We start from the raw sequence: 25,643 nt of genomic DNA on the forward strand, positions 1-25,643 counted from the left end.
AATTCAATTTTTTTTTTGCTCTTATCATATTCTCTCCCACTCACAGACATTTTTGCAATGGATGTAACCTCATTATTTTATTATTAGTCATAAACCATGGGTAATTCACTTTTTAAATGGATTTTGTTGCTTGCTGAAGTGCTGCATCAGCTTACTATGACTTAGTTACCAGCCAGCACAACAAGGAGCTCTGTGTGTGACCCCGCTGCAGGTCCGGGGGAGTCGCTCTATTCTATTGGGTGAATCCTCTTGTGGTCCAAAGGGTCTGAATGCCACTCAAGAATTTTCCTGCACAAGAGGGCAGGTTGTGATTACCATTCTCCCAGGGAAGTCACATTCTGTATTTTATAAGGCACATACTAGGTCTTATTCAATCTATGTGAATATTTAACAGCATGTAGTTTGATGGCTTCTACAGATGAAGCTTCCCCAAAATACAACATTTCCTCTTGGTTCTGATTTCACATCTGTGATCGATTGGTGATGTCTGCCAGACACCAGGGTGGGGGAGGGGTACAGTCATGTGGTTTGCCTTATAGATCACACCCTATACCATACTACACCTGGGGGTTATCTATTCCCAGATGCTGCAAGTGAAAAAGCTGTGTCCCCTAGAGAGGACAGTGGGGTCAGGCACAGCCAGGTCAGGCTGTCTCCTGAGCGCCTTTCGGGAGCCTTGCAGATGGACAGACCTGAATTTGACTCCTGCCTCTCACATCTTAGCTATGTGGTGTTGGGCAAGTTACTGAAGTTTGCTCATCTGTAACATGGGGAGGATAATGTTTAAGTCACAGAGTTGTCGTGAAGGATGAACTGTCCAATGAGCCTCTGCGGTATTTCCCATGTCTGTGTGGCACAAAGGGGGACCCGAGAGTAGGCTCTTGTCCAACACTAGGAAATGAATTGTCAGAGGAGACACATGCGCTGTCAAATCAAGAGACTTTACTGGGAAGGGGAACGCGGGTGGAGCGCAGCAGGGTAAGGGAACCCAGGAGGACTGCTCTGCCACGTGGCTCACAGCCTCCGGGTTTATGGGGATGGGATTAGATTCCAGGTTGTCTGTGGCCAATCACTCTGACTCAGGGTCCTTCCTGGTGGTGCACGCATCACTCGGCCAAGATGGATTCCAGCAAGGAGGATTCTGGGAGATTGGTAGGACGTACAGCATCTCCTTTTGACCTTTCCTGAATTCTTCCGGTTGGTGGTGGCTTGTTAGTTCCTAGTTCCTTACCAGGACCTCCTGTTGTAAAATAACTCATGCAATGGTTACTATGGTGCCTGGCCAGTTTGCACAGTTTCAGTCAGTGTTTCCCCTAACACTGGAATCTGAAGAACCCATGTTCCATCCCCAAATCTCTGCCACAGTCTCCACCCATCCATCTACACACACACACACACACCGCCCCCAGTAACTGGCTCTGCTTCCTGTGGACCCCACCCACTGCAGTATAAGGCAAGGCGAGATAGGTAGTGATGAGTGTGTAAATGGTTGTGTTCTACCTCCAGCTCTGCCTCTTGCTACTCATGACCGTAGGCCTCTTTTCCACTCCAGTCTCCCCAGATATATTGCTACAATGGAGGTCATAAAAGTACCAACCCCACAAGGTTGTTGAAAGGATTTGAAGAGTCAGTCCAGGTTAGTTAGTAAGGGTTCAGTAAATATCAGCAATGTCTATATCATCCGTTAGTCTACTGTGGATCTTCGGGGCTAGAAGTTCTTGCTCACAAAGGGTCATTGAGAGGATTGAGACACTGTTCTTCTAAGCACCTACATGGGGTCTCCAGCTAGGAGGGCTTATTACTGCTCAGTCTCTCTGTGGTGACCTTGACTTCTTCCTGGTGCCATCTCTCCTGCTTTGACCTTGGGGGTTGAGCTGTCACTAGAGCCGCAGGGACAGGAGGCAGGGATGCCTCACTGCTTCTGTGCTGCCTACAAGGACCTGTTTCCCCTGAGACATCAGAGCTGCCTGTTACTGACTGATGGGTGGATTTGATTTTCGTATTTGATTTGATTTTAGTATTGTTTAAAAGGAGCACAATATAATCATTTGTGAACACACTTAAATCACTCAGCGGGATGAAATAAAAACATCAAACCAAAAATCACAGCTCAGAAAGCAAGCAGGCTCTGATTTCCCCCTCCATCTGGCCGGGCCAGGGGAAGTTTGCTGTTGTAGTGGAAGGTGGGAGGGCATGGGTAGGACCAAGGGGGACCTCATGAGTCTCAGACCACCAAAGACTTAAGGCCCCAACCATCACAGATGGAATGGGGCTTCCCAGGTGACACTAGTGGTAAAGAATCCGCCTGCCAACGCAGGAGACGCCCAGAGATGCAGGTTCATCCCCGGGTCAGGAAGATCCCTTGGAGCAGGAAACGGCAACCCACTCCAGCATTCTTGCTGAAAAATTCCGTGGACAGAGGAGACTCTCGGGCTACAGTTCAAGGGGCCGCTAAGAGCTGGACACAACTGAGCACACACGCATCGCCCCGTAACAGACGGAACAGAGAAGCCCAGAGAGGTTGAGTGACCGGCTCAGGGTCACACAGGAAAACCTGCCATCAGCTCAGGGCTCAGATGTGATTCGATGCTGAGCCCAGCTCAAAGTAGGGCTCGCGGGGACCAACATGAAGGATCCTCTGCTCCTGCTGGATTGGGAGAGGGCAGCCGCCTGCACTCATCCTCTGTACTGTGGCTGGGAGAAAGCAGGATGGTGCAAATCATTCATTCACTCACTCATTCATTCATCCACGAAGTACCAAGCACCCACTATGTGCCAGGCCCTGTATTAGAGGCCTGAGATCCAGTGAATCAGGAAGAGCTAAGACTGTGGCTGGGGAGGGGAGATGCCTATTAGGACAGGCACATGGGACCAGCCACCTACTGACACCTTGAATGAAGGACTTTCATAAGCACTTCCCAAACCTAAGACTCAACAAACTCAGGAAGTATTGCAAGCGAAGCTTTTCCCACCTATTGTCTCATTTTACCCTCAGGGCAGCCCTGCTCCTCACAGAACATTAGCTCTGTTTTGCAGAGAAGCAAGCTGAGCCCCAGAGTGGTTAGGTGACTTCACCAAGGGCACAGGGCCGGTCCGTGATGGCGCCATGCTCCTCCCACTTGGCCCAAGTTGTGTGGGCTTGGGGAGGAGGAAGAGAACAGGTCTCAGGGATCTGGGAACATGCCTTTAGGTGGTGGCAGGAGGGGTCTGTGGCAAACAGGAGCCCCTGGAGAGCAGGTACCCCGTTCTACTCATCCCTCTAGCCCCAGCACCCAGCCCGGTACCTGGCACATTGTAGGAGTTAATGAAGAGCTTGTTCAACTGTGCTGGACCACTGGGCTTTGGTGGTCAACAAAAGACCCTCTGAGCCTTTGTTAGCAGCCCAAACTGTACCCTGATGCCTCTTCCCTGCACCCCAAGGACAGCCCCCTCTTGCCAAGCACTTCTTCATCCACAGGAGTGAGCTGAACACCCTTGCCGACTGTGTTCTCTGCAAAAGAACTCACAAAGGGTATTTTTCCCTTCACTCTCAAGGCGGTTATTCCCAGAGTGACGGCTTCCCACTGGCTCTGAGCCAGGATCCCTCTGGCCTCTTCTTGATCAGTTTCACCAACACCCAAAGGGAAGAAAACACCTTCTCAGCCAAATACTCAGACCCGATTGATCATCTGCTAGCAGCCCACCCTCTGCCCACCCTTTCTTCCGGTTTGTATCAAGTGAGACACAGAGGCTCAAAACCTGGAAGATTCTGGAGGCGTTTCAGCAGCTCTCCGGTCCATATGCCCTGCTTTATGCAGCAGGAAAGTGAGGTTCGCAGGTCACCATTCCTGCCTGAGGAACCATGTAAGTGACTGGAACCTCACTGGGTGTGCAAACTCCGCACTGTAAGCCTTGGCATTCCTGTGAGATGCTTGGGGGTCACTGCAAGGAACAGGAGGCTGAGTATGAGACTCTGGGCTCCCCATCTCCTACCTGCACCCACAGCAGCTCTTCTTTGCTTGTTTATTATATTGGTGTTCATGTCATATTTGATTTGAAGGGAAAGTTTTATGGCTTTTGAAAGTTAGGAGTTTTGCAGTCTGAAAGACCTGGAATCAGTGTAATCTGTGACCCAGGGAAATGGGGCATAACCCGACTGAGCCTCAATTTCTTCATCTGTATAATGGGGATAACAATATCAACCTTACTGCTCGATGAGAAGATAAAATGAGAAAACTCAAAGGGCCAGCACAGAGCCTAACACATGGGTGGCACCCGATAACGGGGCTTCACTTCTTCCTAGAAGCCCCAGCAATGCTCTTCTCACGAAGCTACCTGTTACATTTCATTTCTTGTACAATCACAAAGAAACGGTCAAAACCACAGCATGCTAGCTTCCCAGTTAATCAAACGTTGACAGAGATCCCAGAGAGACTTCAGAAGTAACAGAAAATAAATGTGCATCACGAGTCGTCAGGGTGTATTTCTGCGTTTCCGGTCAAAGCACGGCAGGGGTTTCTGTTGCCAGGTCACTGCACAAGGTGAGACAGAGCCCCAGTAAGGAGATAAGATGCCAACAACATCTTCAGTTTATTCAGCATCTGTTATTCACCAGACACTCTTGGAGATGTTTCCTGTTATTACAGAACAAGGCAGAAAAAAATCTTAACATTTGGCTTTAGAATTCCACCCAGGGAGGAAAGTGCCTTTCCTTGAGACGCCATAGGAGAGGATGTTACCATGCACCAAGATGTCAAAGGATGATGCAGCTACTTAAGAATATGTGGGTTCTGCTTCTGGAAAGGATGGCAAAGCAGACGAGGAGAAAGAAACCAGGAAGGAGAGAAGGCGAGAGGAGGAACATGGAGAGGGGTTGGGCTTAGGCAAGGAGAAGAGGCTTTGCTCTGATGTAGACCCTCCTCCAACTCTGACATCTTCCATATAATCTAACGCCCTGGGTGAACGGGCTTTCATGAAAATGAATGAGGGGCTGAGTTTTGCATCTCATCCATATGACCCAGAACAGAGACCGGAAGATGTCAGCCAAGGGTGACAGCTGGCTTACACATACCTTGTGTTCAAAATCCACAATGTCCCTCTGAAGTAGTTAATATCTCAGGGTGTTTCTCACGCAGAAAGGGCAAGTCCCCCACTATGCAAATGGCAGAGTCAGGATTCCAACCCAGCTGGGTCTGAGCACAGAGTGCGTGCTCCTACGATGGGTCCTTCCAGCAGACAGGGAACCAGGATCCCAGCCAGGTGGGTTAGCGAGGAAGAAGTAGAAACCAGGCAGGTCTGAACAAAGACCCCGACCCAGCCCTGGGAAGGAGCCGGCAATGAGAACTCCAGAGTCTAAAAGCATTGGATCCAGGTGATCATGGTGTCCAGTGCCTGAATCAAAAGGCCAAGTGGCTGACACAACAAAAGAGTCGGGTGGGTACCAGCTAAGCTCAGTGGGCATCTCTCCTTGTCTCCCACCTCCTCTCTCTCTCCTCTGGTCTTTCCTACCCTTTCCAGGAGCTGCTGCTGCTGCTGCTGCTGCTGCTGCTGCTAAGTCGCTTCAGTCGTGTCCGACTCTGTGCGACCCCATAGACAGCAGCCCACCAGGCTCCCCCACCCCTGGGATTCTCCAGGCAAGAACACTGGAGTGCAGGAGGGACATATTAATATACAGTTTCATCATTGCCCCAGCGTCCTCCCTAAAGGAGCATCGTAGCCAAGGCCTTAGAGTGTGGGTTGCAGACACAAGGAAAAGGCCAAAGGAGCTTAGCACTTGGTGGCTCAGTTCAGTTCAGTACAGTTCAGTTGCTCAGTTCCGTCCGACTCTTTGCGACCCCATGAATCACAGCACGCCAGGCTTCCCTGTCCATCACCAACTCCCGCAGTTCACTCAAACTCATGTCCATCGAGTAGGTGATGCCATCCAGCCATCTCATCCTCTGCCGTCCCCTTCTCCTCCTGCCCCCAATCCTTCCCACCATCACGGTCTTTTCCAATGAGTCAGCTGGTGGCTCAGAAAACAATAAAGAATCGTCCTACAATGCAGGAGACCCAGGTTCAATCCCTGGGGTGGGAAGATCCCCTGGAGAAGGAAATGGCAGTCCACTCCAGTATTCTCACCTGGAGAATCCCTTGGACAGAGGAGCCTCGGGGCTGCAGCCCATGGGTTTGCAAAAAGTCGGACACGACTGAACCACTGGCTGACTCCCTCCAGGCATCTCTGACTATGGGCAGCTAGGCTGACTGCAGCGCCACCTGCTGGCACACCTCGGAATCTGCGGGCTAGGAGAGATGGGGGAAGCCAGCCGCTGAGGAGTAGCATAGGCTATCCCAGCACAGGGAGGGTGCAAACGCCAGCTTCTCTATATAAAATGAAAACGTCTGTGGAGAAAAGCCTCAAGACAGTGGAGCAATGAGAGGCAAGCGCCAGGGTATTCTATCACGAAAGCTCTGAGATCTTGGCTTAGCTCATAAATGTAAGCAATTGTGCAAAGCCACTGGTTCCATGGCATAGTGGGGGTGGGGGTGGGGGGAAGCTAAGGATGGATGAATTGTCAAGTAAAGGCAGGAACACTTTAAGACTCAATCCTGAGCATCTCTCCTCTATCCCTGAGCTGGCTCATCCACCCAACAGCTTCAAGGTCCACCAGAACCTTCCCCCCATTTACGTCTCCACCCCAGATCTCCATCCCCAGCTTCAGAGCCCTAGAACAGCTGTCTGAGTGCCATCTTGACTTGGGTGTCTGCACTGACAGGAGTCCGTATCGTAATAAACCCAACGCAAAATAACTTGAGCTTAAAAAGGATGGAGATTTTCTGGTCTGTAAAACCAGATTGTAAGGACAGCAGAGGTGGAGCTGGTCTGCTTGTTGAAGGAATGAAAAGGGCAGAAAAACACGAGGACATTTGTTAGGAGGAAGAAGAGAGGAACTGAGTCTCGGGGATCCGACTAGCTGCTGGGCATTCATCTCATTTAGACCAACGAGGAGGCTAAAAGCTGGGGCTGGAGAACAGGGGTTTCACGACGTATTCAGAGTCACAGAGCTAGCCCATGAAACAGTGGGATTCAAGGTTCTGTCTGACTTGCTCCACTGCCGCTAATTTTCAAATTAAAATTATAGATGTGGAAACAGACTCACAGACTTAGAGAATGATCTTCTGGTTACCAGAGGGGAAGGGATAGTTAGGGAGTTTGAGATGGACATATACACACTGCTAGGTTTAAAATGATTAACCAACAAGGTCTTACGGTACAGCACCGGGAACTCTGCTCAATATTGTGTGGCAACCAGCGTGGGAAAGGAGTCTGAGGGAGAATGTGTATGCACGGCTGAGTCCTTTAGCTGTGCCCCTGAAACTGTCACAAAGCTGTTGATCTGTTATATGCCAATACAAAATAAAAAAATTTTTAAATAAATAAAATTTTTAAATTATAGATGTAGGGTCTATGGCTAGGCATAAGGGCTTAAGAGATTTTTGAATCCCCAACTGTACCTGCAATGCTTGAATCTCTCTCTTCCCATCCCAGCCAGGTAGTTGTATGGTTTCTGCTTGCACACCCTTCATGATGGGGAACTCATGCTCAAGAGAGTGATTTTATTATTGGATCATAAGAGTAGGTTAGAAAGTTGAGACAGAGTGTATCTTTCTCCAGCATTAAAGAAGGGAAGGCAGGGGCTGTGCCTACCGCCGTATCTGCAACATCAATCAATGCGATCGCCCTCCCCACTTCCCTCAGTACACCTGTTCTTGTGTCTGTCTTTCCCTGGGGATTCCAGGAAACAAATCTAATTCTTCTTCCCAGAGACAGCCCTTCAGATATTTGAAGACAGTGCTTCAGGGTCCCCCTGAGGCTTTGCTTACCCAGGATAAATAGTCCAACCCACTTTCAGACACCCGTTGGTAAGCAAAAGCTGACGCTGTACACACTGCGATTTTCCAGCTGCTGTGCTGTGGGAGGCTTCAGAAAACCTGATGGGACGAATGATAAACCAGCCCCCGCAGGGAAGCCACGGTATCTGGATCACGCGAGCATGCATGCTCAGTCGTATCCGACTCTCTGCAACCCCGTGGACGGTAGCCCGCCAGGCTCCTCTCTCCATGGAAGTCTCCAGGAGAGACTACTGGGTTGCCATTTCCTACTCCAGTGGGTTGCCATTTCCTACTCCAGGGGATCTTCCCCACCCAAGGATCAAACCCGAGTCTCTTGCATCTTCTGCACTGGCAAGAGGATTCTTGACTACTGCTGCCACCTGGGAAGCCCCAGGCCTGGATCATGACCTCTGCATTAAAAAAGTGGGGGCAGGGGGGCACTTGGAGTGACTCACCCTGAACAAACTGTGGCCCGTCCACAGACCTTCACCTGCTACATTCTAGGTTCATCCACTGTGGGAAACCATTTTAGAGGAAGAATAAATGAGTCTCTCCCAAAATGATTTTACATCATTTTAGGCCCCCAGTCTTGCCAAAAGTCATTATGAATTCTTCCCAAATCCAATTTGTGTGCTTATGGATCCAACAGTGAGCAACGTGGGGACCCAGTCCATCCTAATCATACACTATCAAACCTACTTGTCAACCCCCCCAATTTACAGATGGGGAAGCTGAGGTCCAGAGGACAGCAGTGACTTATCCAAAGTTGTACAGGAAATCTGCAAAATCCTGGCCTGCCCATGAACTCCAAAGAAAGATGAGAGAGTAATGCAAACCTTCAGGGGAAAGGAAGAAGAAATGAGCTGTAGGAAAAAAACCAAAGAGAAAAGCTCTGAAAGGTCCTCTCTGGAGTGTTTTTCTCTCTTTCTCTTGTGTCAATTTCCTATAGAGACACAGAGACAATGTAATAGTATATATACAAGCAAGGTTGAAGTCAGAAAGTCCTAGGTCCACATGCTGACTCTGCCAGGGACTTTGTGCATGCCCTTGGACAGGCTACTTAACCTTTCTATGTTTTCTTTTATTTATTTACTTGACCATGCTGTGTGTCATGCAGGATCTTAGTTCCCTGGCCAGGAATCAAACCACACGTGCTGCAGTGGAAGCATGGAATGTTAACCACTGAAGGGCCAGGGAAGTCCCTATTAACCTTTCTTATACTCAGTTTCCTCCCAAATAAAATTATAACAGGAACATCTCTGTAAGCCTTAAAATAAAATATGTAAAGAGATTTTTGGTTCTCAGTTATGGTGGAGGAACTTATATAAGGCTAACTAACCCTCCTGGAACTAACAATTATAAACTCGGGGCAAAAGATTTCAAAAGTACTATTTGATGGGAGGGAGACTAAAAACAGGCAGGAACTGGAATGTTTATACAGACCTTGAAGGAAGGGACCCACCCTGGATGAAATACACATTTATCAATATTTATCGGATCACTCCTTTGAGGACACGTCAACTTCTAAAGGAATATTATAGCTCAAGCAGAAAGCAGTCATCATGGAGTTAAAAAGTCTCAAGCCAGAGTTCAGGGTTGCCAGAAAAGCTAAAAAAATGGGGAGAAAAACCCTAGAAAGGAGGGAGGGGCCCACAGAGCCCTCCAATTTTTACCCCACTTCTCCGCTGCGGAGAAATGCAAGACAATAAATTGTGGAAGTGGGAAGATGCGGCTGGGATAAAAGACTTTGAGATCAGCATTTATAGGGAAAGTTATACAAGATATAAAAAGATATAAAAGATAGGAGAAATGGCTTTGGAGCCAGATGTTGAAGGCCTGGGAGGTCCTTGGAGTTTAGGCTGTCACGCAGTAGTTGATCAATTAATTGTTTATTAATTGCATAAGTGAATGAAGGAGCCACCGGGTGTGTTGCAGCTGAAGCTCCAGGGCTGAATGCTGCCCCCTCCTTCCTGTCTTGCAGCTCACATACCTGCCCCCGCCGTGGGGCGAGTGCCGGTCCTCCGAGATGGGGCTCGACTTCTTTCCTGTTTACAGCATCACCGCCTGTAGGATCGACTGTGAGACCCGCTACATCGTGGAGAACTGCAACTGTCGCATGGTCCACATGCCAGGTCAGTGCTGGGGGAGGGTGGCCACAGGGCACTCGGGACTGCCTGCGACCTTTGCATTTCTCACCCGACGGGGCACTTCCTCACCCACTCCACAAGGGTGCCAAGGGATGCTGTTCTGGGAAGACGGTTATTTGATGCGCAGACATTCCGGGGGCAGATGGGAACATCCAGTCTGGCAACCAAGGCAACATCCTGGTCTCCAGAGTGGACAGAAGTTTGGAGAGCATTCCTCCCAGTGTTCCATATGTTTGCTAGCTGCTTGCTGTTCTTCCCTCTTAGAGCTTAGTGACCACATATCTGGATGCTTACAATTCTCCCATCCCGGTATGGTACGCATTCAGACATCCAGATGTTTATTGCTTTCCTCCAGATACTTCCCTTCTTGCATCCAAATGTCTAGCACTCTTTCAAGTGGGGCAAGAGTCCATCAGCCAGCAAGTGAATGCGTGTGTCCTGACATTTCTGTTGTCAGACTAACAATGCAGGTAGCCATCACTAGAGGCAGTCGGCTTGTCACAGGTAGCAGGGTTGGTGCTGACCGGGGCAGGAAGAGCTTGGTACTGCAGCGCGCAAGGACGGACGATTGAGGCTACAGTCAGTGGCCTTGGCTTCCAACTCAGCTCCCGCCACATGACTGCTGTGTGACCTGGCACAAGTTACTAAACGTCTCTGTTCTTACCTCCATCATCTTTAAAATGCAAAGGTTTGCTCTTAAGAGGATAAAATTAAGCTAAGATATAAAATTTCTTTGTTGGGAATTCCCTGGAGGCCCAATGGTTAGGATTCTGAGCTTCCAGTGCAAAAGGGTCTGGCTTTGATCCCTGGTCAGGGAACTAAGATCCCACAGTGCAGCCAAAAAAAAAAAAAAAATGCTTTGTCACTTGCAGATGTCAGTGGTGACTGTGTTAACACATGGGGAGAGGGAATTGAGAGTACTGCTGACTGAAGACCTACTATGTGCAGGGAACTTTCTATTGTATTTCATGGCTATTGTTTCATGATTATATCATACTTTATCTAACTAAATCCTGACCTCGGACATTTAGCTCATTACCAATTGTTTTCTGTCATAACCAATGCTGAAATGAACATCCTCAGAGCTAAATTCTGAACAATAGCATTAGTAATCGGTAATTTCTCTAGTAATCTAAATTTAGGATTATCAATCTTTAAAATTGCCTCTGAGAAGCAGGCAAAGATAGAATGGAATACAAGACAAAACAAAAAGAGAAACATACCAGTTAAATTCTTATTATTAGGAAAGAGGAGCCATTTCAGTTCTTCAGCTCTTGGGGGAAAAAAAAAGGTGTTTAGGGGAAAAATAAGAAGAGGATATTGTGGTGGACTTTGACGTTTGTTGCTGTTGTTCAGTCACTAAGTTGTGTCTGACCTTTTGCGACCCCATGGACTGCAGCACACCAGGCCTCTCTTGTCCCTGACCATCTCCCAGAGTTCACCCGAGTTCATGCCCATTGAGTCGGTGATGCCATCCAACCATCTCATCCTCTGCCGTCCCCTTCTCCTTTTGCCTTCAACCTTTCCCAGCATCAGGGTCTTTTCCAATGAGCTGGCTTTGACTTTAGCACATGGGAAAAGAAAAAACAAAGTTTCTGGATTTCTGCAGAGACCAGAGAGAATTGAGCACTGGTAAATGCTACCTCGGCATTCCTGTGGCTCAGTGGTAAAGATTCTGCCTGCCAATGCCGGAGATGCACGTTCACTCCCTGAATTGGGAAGGTCACCTGGAAAAGGAAATGGCAACCAACTCCAGTAGTCTTGCCTGGAGAATTCCATGGACAGAGAAGCCTAGCAGACTGTAGTCCATAGGATCACAAAGAGTCAGACGCAACTGAGAGACTCAACAACAAAAATGCTGCCGGCAGGATGCTCAGACTGCGTCACCAGCCAGTGAGGTTTCCCCATGGAACCTGAGCCCAAGCAAGCAGGAGAGATTTTAATCATTTCCCACATGACAGTGTTACTGGCATCTCAGTTATAATGTGGAATGAAGGGCACAGCAAAGAGGAGACTGACCAAGCAGCCTTCCTCACCTACAGCAGCATGCTGTGATGGAAAGAGCCCTAGGCTCGGGAGCACACAGCCCTGGGTTCCAAGCCCACCTCCATCACTGCAGGCGTGGGAGAACAAGATATTTAAACCTCAATTCTCTCATCAATAAAACAGACACAGTAGTTCCTATTTCCAAAGGTACCTAAGTGGGTTAAAGGGGATGATGCATGCCCAGCGCTTAGTAGATACTTACCACTGCCTCCCTACTGTCCACACTTTCTTTCACCTATATGATAGAAATTAGCTAGATGGTTCCTACTAACACAGAGAGGATCCGAGCCCAGTCTTCTGGTCCCCCACTACCCCTGGCAGTCCTGATTGATAGCTGCCTTCTGACTGTCCACTGGTGAACTGCTACCCCTCCCAAGTACCCCAGTGCAATCCCTTCCCCCGGCCCAAGGAGGGGAAGGGTTGCTGCCTGAGTACCTCTCCTGTCTTTCTTCTTTGCAGGGGATGCTCCTTTCTGTACCCCTGAGCAGCACAAGGAGTGTGCAGAGCCTGCCCTAGGTCAGTACCAGGGGCCCAGTGGAATGATGGGGGTGGGGGCTGCGACTGAGACCTTGGAGATCTTCCAGGTGTGAGACAGAGATGGCGAAAGGGGGATGGGGAAGGCTGAGGGGGAAGGAGGCTGGACAGGGCGGCATCCCTGCAGGGACAGGAGAGGGAGGTGGAGGGGAGGAAGGAGAGAAGGGTGGGGGAGGGGACAGATGCTAGCGATAAGGGTGGAAACCCAACTAAGAAGAGAAAGGAGGCAGAGAGGTGGGGATAGAGTAGGAGTGAGTTTCGGGGCAGCAGAGAGCACTGAGGAATGCAGAGGAGCGGGCAGAGACGGAGAGAGGATGGGCAGTGGGCACCGGGTGGGCGCCGAAGGAGCTTGGCGATACCTCCTGGCACACGCCCTGGAGGTTACTCCCAAGGTGTCCTCTCTGCATTCCTCCCTTGAGCCAGGAGAGGTGGGGTCAGGCTGAGGGGTGAGGCCCAGTGTGCATTCCTCAGGGGCCCAGGGGAGGCAGGAGCACCCCCACCACCGCCTCGGCTCCTGGGTGTTTCTTGGTTCACCTCACTCCCCACCCCGGGAAACTTCCGGTGAGGGGGATCACACCAACAAGCGGCAACCCCAGAGCGTGACCCACTCCACACACACGCCCGCCTCTCCGGGATCTGGGAAATGATTTACAAGCAAGACAAGCAGCGGGTATTTAAATCATCCGAACTCAAGTCTGTTCAGCAGCTGTACTTGCTGGATCTAAGTGGAGCAGTTCTGGACTCCCGTGTCCAGATGCCTCCAGGAGGGCTGGTTGGAAAGAGGAGGGACTTCCGGTGAATGCAGAGACTCACTCTGTGTCCTCACCAGCCGGCAGAGGAGACGGGCGCTGGCTATGGAGCCCCCCAAGGGAGGACCATGGAGCCCCCCAAGGGAGGACCATAGAGCCTAGGGATTCAGACGCAGTGGCCTCCCACACTTGCCTGTGATGAACAGCCCCCTCTAGATGAGATCTGAAGCTGATAGCAGAGAAGATGGCCCTGGGATGGTCAGAGGTCCAGGACTCCCTGGGAGCCCATGCTTCCAAAGTGGCGCCTATACTTACAAAAGTTAACCTAACCGTAAAGGAAGCAGAAGGAACACAGACCCAAGAGCAACAGAGACAGGACTTCTCTGGGGGTCCAGTGGCAAAGAATCCGCCTGCCAGTGCGGCGGACTCGGGTTCAATCCCTGGTCCACATGCCGAGGAGCAACTAAGCCCCTGGTGCCGTAACTGACGAAGCCCATGTGCCCTGGAGCCCGTGTTCCACAACAAGAGAAGCCAGCCCAGGGAGAACCAGAGAGGAGCCCCCTGCTCGCCGCAACCAGAGAAAAGCCCACATGCAGCAACGAGGACCCAGCAGAGCCAAAAATAATACGTAAATATTACATTTAAAACCTCAGCTGAAATGGATGCAGAAAGTATTCAGATAATAAAATTAGTTGACAAGTACATTAAGAGATTTTTTTAAAAAAAAAGAGTAACATAGAAAGAGTGGGCACTTTTGTGACCGCTCATATCCCCATCAACCTCCAGCAAAAGCCCAGCTCCCCTTCTCTCCACAGCCCCCCCACCCCTCATTCATACAGAGGGCACCTCCTCCTCTTCTCTGCTGCAGGAACCTGAGACCCGGCTACTCTGGGCCCAGAGGTCCCAGTCCCCTGCGTTCCACTCAGCCCTGCCTCCCTCTCCCCTGCAGGTCTGCTGGCAGAAAAGGACAGTAATTACTGTCTCTGCAGGACCCCCTGCAACCTGACCCGCTACAACAAAGAGCTCTCCATGGTGAAGATCCCCAGCAAGACATCAGCCAAGTACCTCGAGAAGAAATTTAACAAATCAGAAAAATATATCTCGTAAGCTAAGTGGACATGGTGGAGGGGGGTGGGGGGAGGAGGGACCAGGAAAAAAAGGGGAGGAGGAGGGGGACAGTCAAGGAAGAGGACAAAGGTAAGCACTTAGTTCCATCTGGCAGATGTTAATTGAGCACCTGCTCTTGGCCAAGTTCTGTGCTCAGACTCAGAGTATGAAGACAAAGCGTGTTAAGAGGCAGCGCCGTCTTTCAGGAGCTTACAGACCGGCAGAGAGACAAATACAACACTGAAAACTGTCCAGGCTGGTGCAGATAATAAGAGAAGTCGTTGGCCGTACCTTGCAGAGAGGTGCTGTCAAGGAAAGTTTCAGAGGTGTTTTTACAGGATGCAGACGAGTTTTCCAGGCAGAGTTTGCATATTCTGTTCCCTCTGCCTAGAATGCTTTTCCTCTCACTCTTCACCCAACTGGTCCCTCGTTTCGCAGGTTTCCATTTAAATGTCATCTCTTTGGACCAATAAATCAGGCCTCCTCCTGTCATTCTTCTCTCGAAACACTCAGGTGTATTCCTTTATAACACTCGCCACTGTGTGTAATTCAATATTCATGTGGCTGTTTCCTTCAATTACCTGCCTGCCCCTTGAGGGCACGAACCTTTCTTTTTTGTTCTCTGCTGTGGAGTGTCTCGCACAGAGGTGATGCTCAAAAAAATAATCTTTGAACAAAATAAATGAAAGGAAGACATAGGAGAAGAGGGTGTCACAAGAGTCCAGCAAAAGGAGGCCGAGGGAGGTGGATCTGGGTCTTATAGGCTGAGCTGGGCAGGGGTGGGAGTCAGGGAGTAGATTTGATTCTAAGAGGATAGGGAGCCAAAGAAGAGCTTCAGGTAGGCAAGTGATAGGCTCACATCTGCATTTTAGACCATGTGTTCCATGGTAGAACTTTCTAGAAATGTTCTATCTCCATGATGTCCTACGTGGTGGCCACTGGCCACCTGTGACTATCGAGCATTTTAAAGGCAGCCTGGCTGACAGAGGCACTGGATGATAATTCTGTGTTATGTGGGTTAGTCTAGAGGTTTTAGGAAGACCCGGTTAAGAGGATGGATGGGCAGACAGATGGGCGGAAGGGAGCCTGGTGGGAGGCAGTTGCCATAAACCAGGCAAGAGATGGTGGATGGCTCCTGGGTGAGCCCCGTGTGGAGAGGGCTCCTCTCAATCCCACCCCCCTCAGGTCTACAAACCTGACGGCCACCCCACCTTAGTTCACGTGAGCTCCTCTGGCCCCAAAGGCACGTGATGGATGCAGGGTGTTAATTTCAACCCTCCTCCAGCCTCTCCCTCCCACACAGTCACCAGCTCTCATCCTGGGATGGTTTGCGCCCCTTGAGGGCAAGAAGCACTAAGGGCATTAGTGAGCAGCATCAAAGAATCAGGGTAATTGTATCAATAGAGGAGGGGCCAGGCCCCATGGCTGCAAACATTCTGCTGATGGTAATGGCTTCTCCCACCAAGATGTTTCTCATGAACACAACTGCCCCAAAGAGCAGAAGGGAATCAAGGTGCTTCTTCCAGAAAACCCCACAGCCAGTTGTAGGTTTGCTCCCTAAAAACCCTCCCTGGCTCTGGCAGCTAACTTGGTGATGCTGGGGTAGGGCCCCCAACAGGAGAAGCTTGCTGTCAATCCCAGTAAGAACTGAGGGCCTCTCCAGGGTGGGCAGGGGAGGTAAGTTGGGGGCACACAAGCAAGCCTTGTTAAGTGAGTGCTGAGCTCACTTACACGTGAGGACCCAGGCAGACCCTCTGGAGCATAGAGACCTGGAGGCCTGGCAGGACTCCTGGAAAAGGGAGCAGAGAGAGGGTGGGTTAGCGATAAGGGGCCAAGGGGAGAGCTGGCATACCCCTCCAGGCCAGTGAAGAGCAACAGGCTGGGAGTCACAACCTCCCAGTTCAAGCCCCAGCTCTGTAGCTAACCATCTCTAACTTTGAGCCCGTTGTCTCACTTCCCCGGGCCTCTGTTTCCCTTTCTGTCCATGGGAAAATTGTATGATATGATCCCTGTGGATCCTGATGATTCTCACCACATGTGACACTGAACGTTTCCCCCTCAGAGAAAACATCCTCGTTCTGGATATATTTTTTGAAGCTCTCAATTATGAGACCATCGAACAGAAGAAGGCATATGAAGTCGCTGCCTTACTTGGTAAGTCAGAGTGTCCATTGCACAAATGTCCACATCTCATGGGGATGGACAGGGTCTCAAAGAGTTGGACACGACTGAAGTGACTTAGCACGCACACATGCATGCATGCATGCATGCATAACATGGGGTTTCCAAGCTGCCTCAGACTGTGAAGAAAGGGGATTTTGCCTGTGATGCAAGAGACACGAGTTCGATCCCTGGGTCCGGAAGATCCCCTGGAGAAGGAAATGGCAACCCACTCCAGTATGCTGGCCTGGAAAATCCCATGGACAGAGGAGCCTGGCAGGCTACAGTCCATGGGGTCACAAAGAGTTGGACACGACTGAGCAACTGAGCACCAAGGGGATGGGAGGAAGGGGGGATGGGAGGAAGGGGGGATGGGCAGGTGGGCAGCCGGATGGTGAATCTATAAGAGTCCAGCCTTTTCATTCACTAATTGCTCCCTCTTCCCTTGCACTGCTCCTGCCCCAGAGTGGGAAGCACTCCATGCGGTGGTGTTAGGCCCAGTTCATTCCCTGGTCTAACCTCAGTTTTCCCATTGACACAATGAGCCAGATGAGCCAGCCATTCTCTCGGGACACTTCCGGCACTGCCCTCTCAGATTCCACAGTCTTCTGCCCCCTGACTGGAGTCAGAGCCCTGGGGCCGTGGCAGATAGGTGCAGCGGGGCTGAGCTATGGATGGATCCAGGCAGCAGATACCACCAAGGTCCCACCCATGGAGGCCCCACCTGGACAGCAATGTTGCCACGTTGAAAAGGCCAGGTGCCCCTGGACTGAGAGCTCTTTGTCAAACACTAAAGAAGGGCCACTCAGCCCCAGAAATCTACAAACCTGGCCGCCATACCTGAGTTCACATCAGCTCCTCTGGCCCCTAGGGCACATGGTGGATGCCGGGTATTAATTTCAACCCTGCCCCAGCCCCACTAAATCTAACAAGACCTCTGAGGGTGCACAGTTAAAACACCTGCCCCGAACCCATCCCCTCAATTCCCACTCACTCTCAAAAAAGGATCCGATGTCTGTGGCTTCCAGGAAAAATAACTCTTGTTGTCTCTGTGAAGTGAACCTGGTGAGAGAGGCATCCTGAGTGGGGGGCAGGGGAGACAGACATCTTCTATCTGGCAGTTCAAGGCGAACACAAGTCAGGAGCTGCTGCACACCAGCCCGGAGAATGTGAGCAGGTGGCTTCACTTCACCGAACACAGATGAGGTCCCTCATCTGCAGAACGGGTCTAATAAAACCCTCTGTGAGTTTGCCATGATGGTGAAATGTGATCAAGCCCCAGCCCACAGAAGACCCATAAACAGTGGTTTCCGGCATCCAGCCAGACACCGTGCCAAGGCATTTCTGTGCCTCTCCCAGGAAGCGGCGGACACCGCAGGGTCCCCCCTGGGCTAAGGTGGTCATCACTAAGGGCCCTGGAGATGGTTGCGGCCAGAGACAGACTGCTGAGATTCGCGGGCTGAGCCGGTGCTAAAGCCCCGCCCCTGTCACAGAGGACACGCCTCCTTCCCTCTGCTCCCCTCCCCCACACACGCGTGTGCGCTAGTGCGCACGCGCGCTCTCTCACGCGCCTGCTGCGGAAAATGGCGCTGCCATCTGTACCTCTCGCAAGAAGAGCGAGTGCCGCTTGCAGGCCCTGAGTCAGGAAGTCCACGCTGGCCCCTGTGGCCCCGCCCTGTGGCCCGCCCTCCCCTCACTGAGAGAGCACGCCTCACCCCAGCGTACACACATGCACCAGGGTGAGCCATACACACTAGTGCACACCTGCACAGGCCCACGTGCAAACCACACAACTTCAGAGACACGTAGGTGCATACATGCCTACACACCTATACCTGCCATACACAAGCACGCTCACACCTCCTCTACACGTTCAGACACACTGTCCCCACCCCCACAAAGCCACCCTTAGACACACTCGTGTGCCATCTATATAAAGCCATTGGAGGCCAGATGTAAGGCCTGCTTCTGTCCCAAACATGCACACACAATGCACCCAGGCACGCCCTCCACACTCCGCCACACGGCTCACACATGTACCTACTCCCCAGTGAGCCTCCATTAAAGACATTAGAGGGGTGGGGGGAGTGGGAAGGAAGTGGGAGCCCTGGTGAGCCCAACACCAAGTCCCCCCGCCACCCCGGGAAGAGCCCCCTTCCCACCATCTCAGCCTGCTCACCTAGGGATGTGCTTGTTGGCCTTCTCCCAGCCATAATCGGGAAGAGTGAAGAAGTGTGCTCATCAGAAAGTTCTCAGACCAAGAGGTCAGCCTGGAATCTCCAGGAGGATGGTACATCCACCCCCATCAGTGGCCCCCAGTCCCAGCACTCTTTCTAGACTAGCAGCTCACAGTCCCAGAGGTCACAGCTGGAAAGGACTTCACTGTTCATCTCCTCCAACCCTCCCCCAACCACCTCCACCACCAAATGTTCCTGGTAGGCAAAGCTGTTGAGAAGGTCAGGGCTCATCAAAGACACACAGCCAGCTGATGACCACCCTTCGCATTCACAGCCTCAGAGCCCTGTGCTCCAACACACTGCCTCTGGAGCAGAGCATTTGGGGGCTTTCAGGGGATCAGAACCCCCTTAAGAATCTGATAATAGCTTCTGAAATACGGACTCTCCAGGTACAAATGCTCAGGTACCCACACGTAACGATTTGCATTCAATTCAAGGAGTCTCAAACCATCGGAAGCTCCCACAGGAGAGTGCTTCTCAAACTCTGGTGGGCTGGAGAACCACCTGGGAACATTAAAATCCTGACCTCCAGTCCCCAGTCCCAGAGACTCTGATTGCATAGGCCCCCGGGCTTCCCTGGTGGCTCAGATGGTAAAGAATCCACCTGCAATGTAGGAGACCTGGGTTCAAGCCCTGGGTTGGGAAGATCCCCTGGAGGAGGGCATGGCAACCCACTCCAATATTTTTGCCTGGAGAACCCCCATGGACAGAGGAGCCTTGCGGGCTCCAGTTCATGGGGTCTCAAAGAGTTGGACACGACTGAGCGACTAAGCACAACAAGAGGCAGGTGCAGGCATCTATACTGAATACAAGTCTCGCAGGAGTTTGATACAAGGGGATCAGAAGACCCCTGGTCAGCGGGGACCATACACTCAGGGCAAGAACCTGTACTCTAGAAAGAGACCAAAGGACTCCCCTTGTGGTCCAGTGGTTAAGAATCCACCTGCCAGTGCAAGGGTTCAATCCCCGGTCCCGGAAGATCCAGCAACCAAGCCTGTGCACCACAACTACCGAGCCTGTGCTCTAGAACCTGCGAGCTGCAACCACGGAAGCTCATGCGCCTAGAGCCCTCGCTCCACAAGAGAAGCCACCACAGTGAGCAGCCCGCCCAGCACAGGGAAGAGTAGCCCCTGCTCACCGCAACCAGGGAAAGCCTGCGCCTAGCAGTGGAGGCCCAGCGCGGCCAAAAATAATAAAAATAAAAAATAATAAATAGAAAGAGACCAGACATTTACCTTTAGGGAGGGGAGACACATGCTTCCAAGGACTTTATCCCAAGGGTGAGAGGGGCCTCAAGATAGCTTCAAAGGCCCTGTCATAATTGGGGGTGGCTCTTACGTGCCTGCTCCCAAGACCCCCACTCAGGACACTGACACACATCTCAGGCTTGACTGTGCCCTCGCCCGGGGCAGGGACCACACACGTCTCATCTGTTCCCAGCCCGGAGCCAAAGCTGGGCCCCAACGTTGTGGTTCCAAATGGAACTGAACCAGGCCGTCCGCACGGGAGGTCCATTCCAGGCCCCTCAAGTAAGCATCCAGGTTAGTTCCCACCCCCGTGGGTGCTGAAACCCAGCAGCTCTCAGGGCAGCGCAGTGAGGGAGCGGCTTGTCCAGGGCCTGCCCTCCAGCCACCAGGCCCGGGCCCCGCCTCTGGGAAGGGGGCCCCTCTCAGAAAGCCTGCTTTCCAAGTTCTCCGTCCATCCACCCTTCCAGAAGCACTGTCAGGAAAGCCAAGTCTTTGTCTTCTCTCTCTCTCTCCAGGTGATATTGGTGGTCAGATGGGACTGTTCATTGGTGCTAGTATCCTTACAATACTAGAGCTCTTTGATTATATTTATGAGGTAAGATGCGGGATTGCTCGTGGGGGACCACCAGGCACCCTCATCCTGCCCCGACGCCCAGAACCAGAGCACGGAGCGGAGAGAGCTCGGCCTCCCTCCTCCCAGGGCTGCCTGCCCTTCCTGTGCGTGGACACTGTCTGTCCCCGTGCCCCAGGCACCGGGGAGAGGTGGGTGAGAGAGATGGAAGCCGCAGGCCTGTCCTCGGAGCCATCTACACCCGCACACGGGGAACCGGAGGGATGAGACAGTGCAGGGGCCGGCGCGGAGCCCCTTGGCCTCGTGTGGGGCTTCACGCGTGGGTGTGTCTACACCTGCACACTCACACCACACACACACACACCACACACGCTTATAGCATATGCATACACAACATACACACACACACACGTGCTTATATCATAACATACACACACACTTATAGCATACACATACACAACACACACACACACCACGCGCTTATAGCATATGCATACACAACATACACACACACCCCACACGCTTATAGCATATGCATACACACACACACCACACACTTATAGCATCACATACACAACATACACACACACCCCACACACTTATAGCATATCATACACAACACACACACACATATACCCCACACGCTGCACACACACACATGCCACATGCACTCCACATACACTCCACACACACACACACACACCACACTTATACCATGCTCATACACAACATATACACACACCTGTACCCCACACACTCCATACATACTCCACATATGCTCCACACACACCACTTGCATACACTTGCTATACACACACACATCACACACACTAATACCACACTCACATATAACAGAGACACACACATATACCCCACACACCCCACACACACATATTCCACACACACTTATACCACACTTACACACACTGCTCACAAATGCACGCATATGCCACAGGCACACAATATATACTATAGACACACACCACTTGCATAGATGTGACATGCACATACATCATATACACTAATACCACACTGACATATAACATATACACATACATATAGCCCCCACACACATATTCCACACACACTTACACCACACTCATACACTGCTCACAAATACACACATACACCACAGATAAACCACATACACTGTACACACGCACCATTTGCACACACATGACATACACACGTACATCACACACACTTATACCACACTCACACACAACACATACACACATACACACCACACACACACCATACTCATACACCACACATGCACACACACTCCATATTACACTTACACACTGCTCGCAAATACACATACACCACACACACACACCCCACATGCACACACACACACCTGCCCTCCAGGTGACCCGTCACCAGAGCAGCGCCTTCCGGGGTCCAGGCAGGTTTAGGGGAGGAGCACTCCTGAGAGGTCATCAATCCTGAGCAGGCAGAGCAGGGGCACTCCAGCCGCTCTGGTTCAGAGAGCTCTCACCCTCAGGAGGCAGCTGGAAAACAGTCTCTGAAAGCTTCCCACACAACACACAGCAGCTTCAGGCACTGCGTGCTCCAGGGGCACATCAGTCTTGCTACTGCTTTCCTCCCAGCACTGTGGGAAGTGGAGTGACCAGGGGCCTGTGGAGTGCCACACCCCACCTCTCAGCATGGCGACCCAGTTCCCAAACTGGGTCCCACAGCCAGATTTTGTTCTGCCCTGTTTAATCATTTTTGTGCTAAGATGTACAAAGTTATAGAAGTTGAATCACACACATCAGAAAACATATTTAATAACTACTCTCCTACTGAGAATGAAATGTTAACACAGTTGTACCCCGACCTTGTGAACTGTGGAGTTGTCAGGCCTCAAAAGTGACGAGTAACTGTCCCCCCAGGACAGATGGGGAACAAGCCATGCTGAGAGACCACACTGTGGCCCTCCCGTGCCCCCCACACTCCAGTCTCTAGCTCCTGCACCAAAAGCTTGGCTAGAGACCCTAGTTGGGATGCCAGGCTGGGCTCCTACCAATGTCTGTCCAGCTGCAGCCCAGGTGGCCACTTCCCCTGCCTCCCCAGCCCAACCACGTGGAAGGAGGTCTCTCTCGCTACCTTGATGCCTTTCTCCCGGCCTGACTTTCCTTCCTGCCTTTCTTGCAGCTGATCAAAGAGAAGCTCTTAGACCTGCTTGGCAAAGAAGAGGAGGAAGGGAGCCACGATGAGAATGTGGTAAGGGCGGCCGGCAGGGGGTTGCAGGTTGGTTAGTTCCTTGGTGTGTACAAGCCGTGTGAAAGCAGATGCCGGTGCCAGGCAGGACGGGAGTGCTCCGTCACACACCTTCCATAGCTCAAGACCCTCCACAGCTCCCAAGTCCAAGGACACTCCAGCTGAACCTTGAGCCTCTCTCTGAGACCCATCCTGGAAGCCAGCTGTAGATTGGATCTGCTCCATGGATGCAGCGAAGACCAGGAAATGCTTCTGCCTGGACCAGCTCAGCTTCTCCCCAGCCAGAAGCCACGCCCCTCTTCGCGTGCCTTGGGAGACCAAGGAGAGGCTCCATGTAGGCCCACTCCCTTATTCCCTAGGTGGCAGAATGTGAGCAGGAACATCCCTGTCACTCTACCCCATTGGAGCAGGACATAGGATGTGGGGCCCTCTGAAGTAGCAGTGTTGTTTCAGTAGCTAAGTCGTGTCCCACTCTTTGCAACCCCATGGACTGTAGTCCACCAGGCTCCTCTGTCTGGGAACTTCTCCAGGCAAGAATACTGAAGTGAATTGCCATTTCCTTCTCCAAGGGATCGTCCCAACCCAGGGATCGAACCCGCATCTCCTGCTTAGCAGGCAGATTCTATGAAGTAGGTAGAAGCAATAACACCCATTATAACTGCTGACCATTGTAAGCCTGGTATGTGTCAGGCACTGTGTTATGCGCCTTAAGAGTGACACGTCATTTTAACCCTAGAGTCACCTGGAGGAAGGGCTGTTCTTATCTCCATGTTGTATATGAGGCAGTTGTGGCCCAGAGGCCCAGGTTACACAGCTGGGGGGACACCCTAGCCTCCTTCCTACTGTGGCCTCTCTTTCCTCAAGTCTAAGAGGCAGCCCCTCTTACACCATCCACACTCTCCTTCCCAGATTCAGTCTGCTCCTGGACCCTGGTCTCCGCTGAAGGTCGTGGGTATCACTGACTTCCCCCACGTCAGCACCCCGGCCCCAAGAGAACACCGCATTCCTTGGCCATCTGCTGCCTTAAAATCATAACATCCCAAGTGGATCCCAGCCTCCTCCTCCTCCTCCTCCTCCTCCTATCTGGGCTCCCATTTTTGCTCCAGACACTGTTTCTCTACTCATCTCCCAGGCTAAACATCCCACTTTGATTCTCTCGGGTCCCTGCAGCTTCTGTTTGAACAGAAGACAGCTTCTGTGGAAGGGCGGGCAGTGTGGGTGGAAGGAGCCCCGGGCTCTGGACTCAGTTGACCTGCCTGGATCCCAGGGCCCTTCTTCCCAGCTGTGCATCTGAGGGTACATCATCTCCCTCTCTGAGCCGCTGCCAAACCACTGGGACCTCAAGGGGGGCCATCAGAGTAAATGAGACCAGGCCCTGGGAAGCAATGAGCGTCCAGTGACTAGTCTGTAGTAAGCGCTCAGCGAATACAGGCTCCCTCCCCTCACCCCACCCTCCCTTCTGCCTTCAGAATGTCTCAGAGACATAGCCTCCTCCTTTGCACTGCTCCCAGACTCATCCTCATCTAATCTCCCCCAAATTCTTAGCACAGAATTCCACTCACATCCCTCCCAGCCTCCAGCCCTCTGCAGGGCTAGGAATCACCCAGAAGACTCAAAGCCACCTCAGCCCTGCCCTGCTCAGACACCCGAGATAACCCTTCCCTGAGGCCAGCCTTACCCCAAGGTCCTTTGGAGGCAGCTGGGATCAGGGGTCAGACTCCCAGCTGGCAGAGACCTCCACTGTTTTGCCTCAGCGATCAAGCAGCCCCTCCTGCCCAGGCCAGGCCACAGGTGGCCCCTCCTCCACCCCAGGTGGACCCAACAGAGGTCCAAGGAGGAGGGCGGGATGGGTCATCCACGCCCCAAGGCTACACACCACTCAGATGTAGCTTCCAGTGACACAGCAGGGGACCTCTGGAGAGGTCCACAGGATATAAATATGGGATATATTGTACAACGCAGGGAATACAGCTACCACCCTTGGGCTGCTTTGTCCCTTATAGATGTGCTAAGTCACTTCAGTTGTGTTGGGCTCTTTGAGACCCCACGTGTAGCCCTCCAGGTTCCTCTGTCCATGGGATTCTCCAAGCGAGAATACTGGAGTGGGTTGCCATTTCCTCCTCCAAGGGGATCTTCCCCACCCAGGGATCAAACCTGTGTCTCTTATGTCTCCTGCATTGGCAGGCAGATTCTTTACCACTGAGCCACCTGGGAAGCGCTTAGAGAGAAGGTCAAACTAGCTGTTAAACCCCATCACCAGGAAGCTTCCTCTGCACTCTGCAGCTGTGGGGGAGCGCCTAGGCGGACAGTGGAGAGGATTCTGAAGACAGTGAGGCATCCCCCCCCTCTGCCCCGCCCCAGCTTCATGCCAGAAGATGGCAACCCAGCACTGGAGGGGTTTGGGGCAGAGCAGCAGTGCCCTGGAGAGCCCACTATGGGCTGCACGTTCCCAGGGCCTGGGCTGGGCTGCAGGGTCCCTGGGACACATTTTTGCTGAATGAACATCAACAGGCACTTTCCTCTTCCCTGCCAGAGCACTTGTGACACGATGCCAAACCACTCCGAAACCATCAGCCACACTGTGAACGTGCCCCTGCAGACGGCCCTGGGGACCTTGGAGGAGATTGCTTGCTGACGGCCCTCGGACGACCCGGCACCACCACCCCCCCACCCCCAAACAGACCTGGCCTGGGACCAGGACAGGGGACCGCAGGCTCAGGTGGGGTGGCCCCTGCCCACCGATGGAAAGAAGCAAGAGCCCCCTATGC

The 25,643-nt window shown here is 51.9% G+C and overlaps 1 protein-coding gene across 2 annotated transcripts in view; it reads left to right on the top strand.

Annotated features, from left to right (window-relative positions):
* Positions 1 to 25,510, top strand: part of ASIC2 (acid sensing ion channel subunit 2) — a 1,230,438-nt gene extending 1,204,928 nt beyond the window's left edge. For both annotated transcript variants that reach the window (XM_068977218.1, XM_068977217.1), the window contains exons 4-10: positions 9,833 to 9,983; positions 12,504 to 12,560; positions 14,277 to 14,430; positions 16,497 to 16,588; positions 20,594 to 20,673; positions 22,810 to 22,878; positions 25,409 to 25,510. In XM_068977218.1, coding sequence (XP_068833319.1) covers positions 9,833 to 9,983; positions 12,504 to 12,560; positions 14,277 to 14,430; positions 16,497 to 16,588; positions 20,594 to 20,673; positions 22,810 to 22,878; positions 25,409 to 25,510 — 705 coding nt within the window. The remainder of the gene's footprint in view (positions 1 to 9,832; positions 9,984 to 12,503; positions 12,561 to 14,276; positions 14,431 to 16,496; positions 16,589 to 20,593; positions 20,674 to 22,809; positions 22,879 to 25,408) is intronic.
* The last annotated feature ends 133 nt before the right edge of the window (positions 25,511 to 25,643 follow it).

The sequence above is a fragment of the Capricornis sumatraensis genome, chromosome 8, assembly GCF_032405125.1.
Source record: "Capricornis sumatraensis isolate serow.1 chromosome 8, serow.2, whole genome shotgun sequence".
In the NCBI taxonomy this organism is placed as follows: domain Eukaryota; kingdom Metazoa; phylum Chordata; class Mammalia; order Artiodactyla; family Bovidae; genus Capricornis; species Capricornis sumatraensis.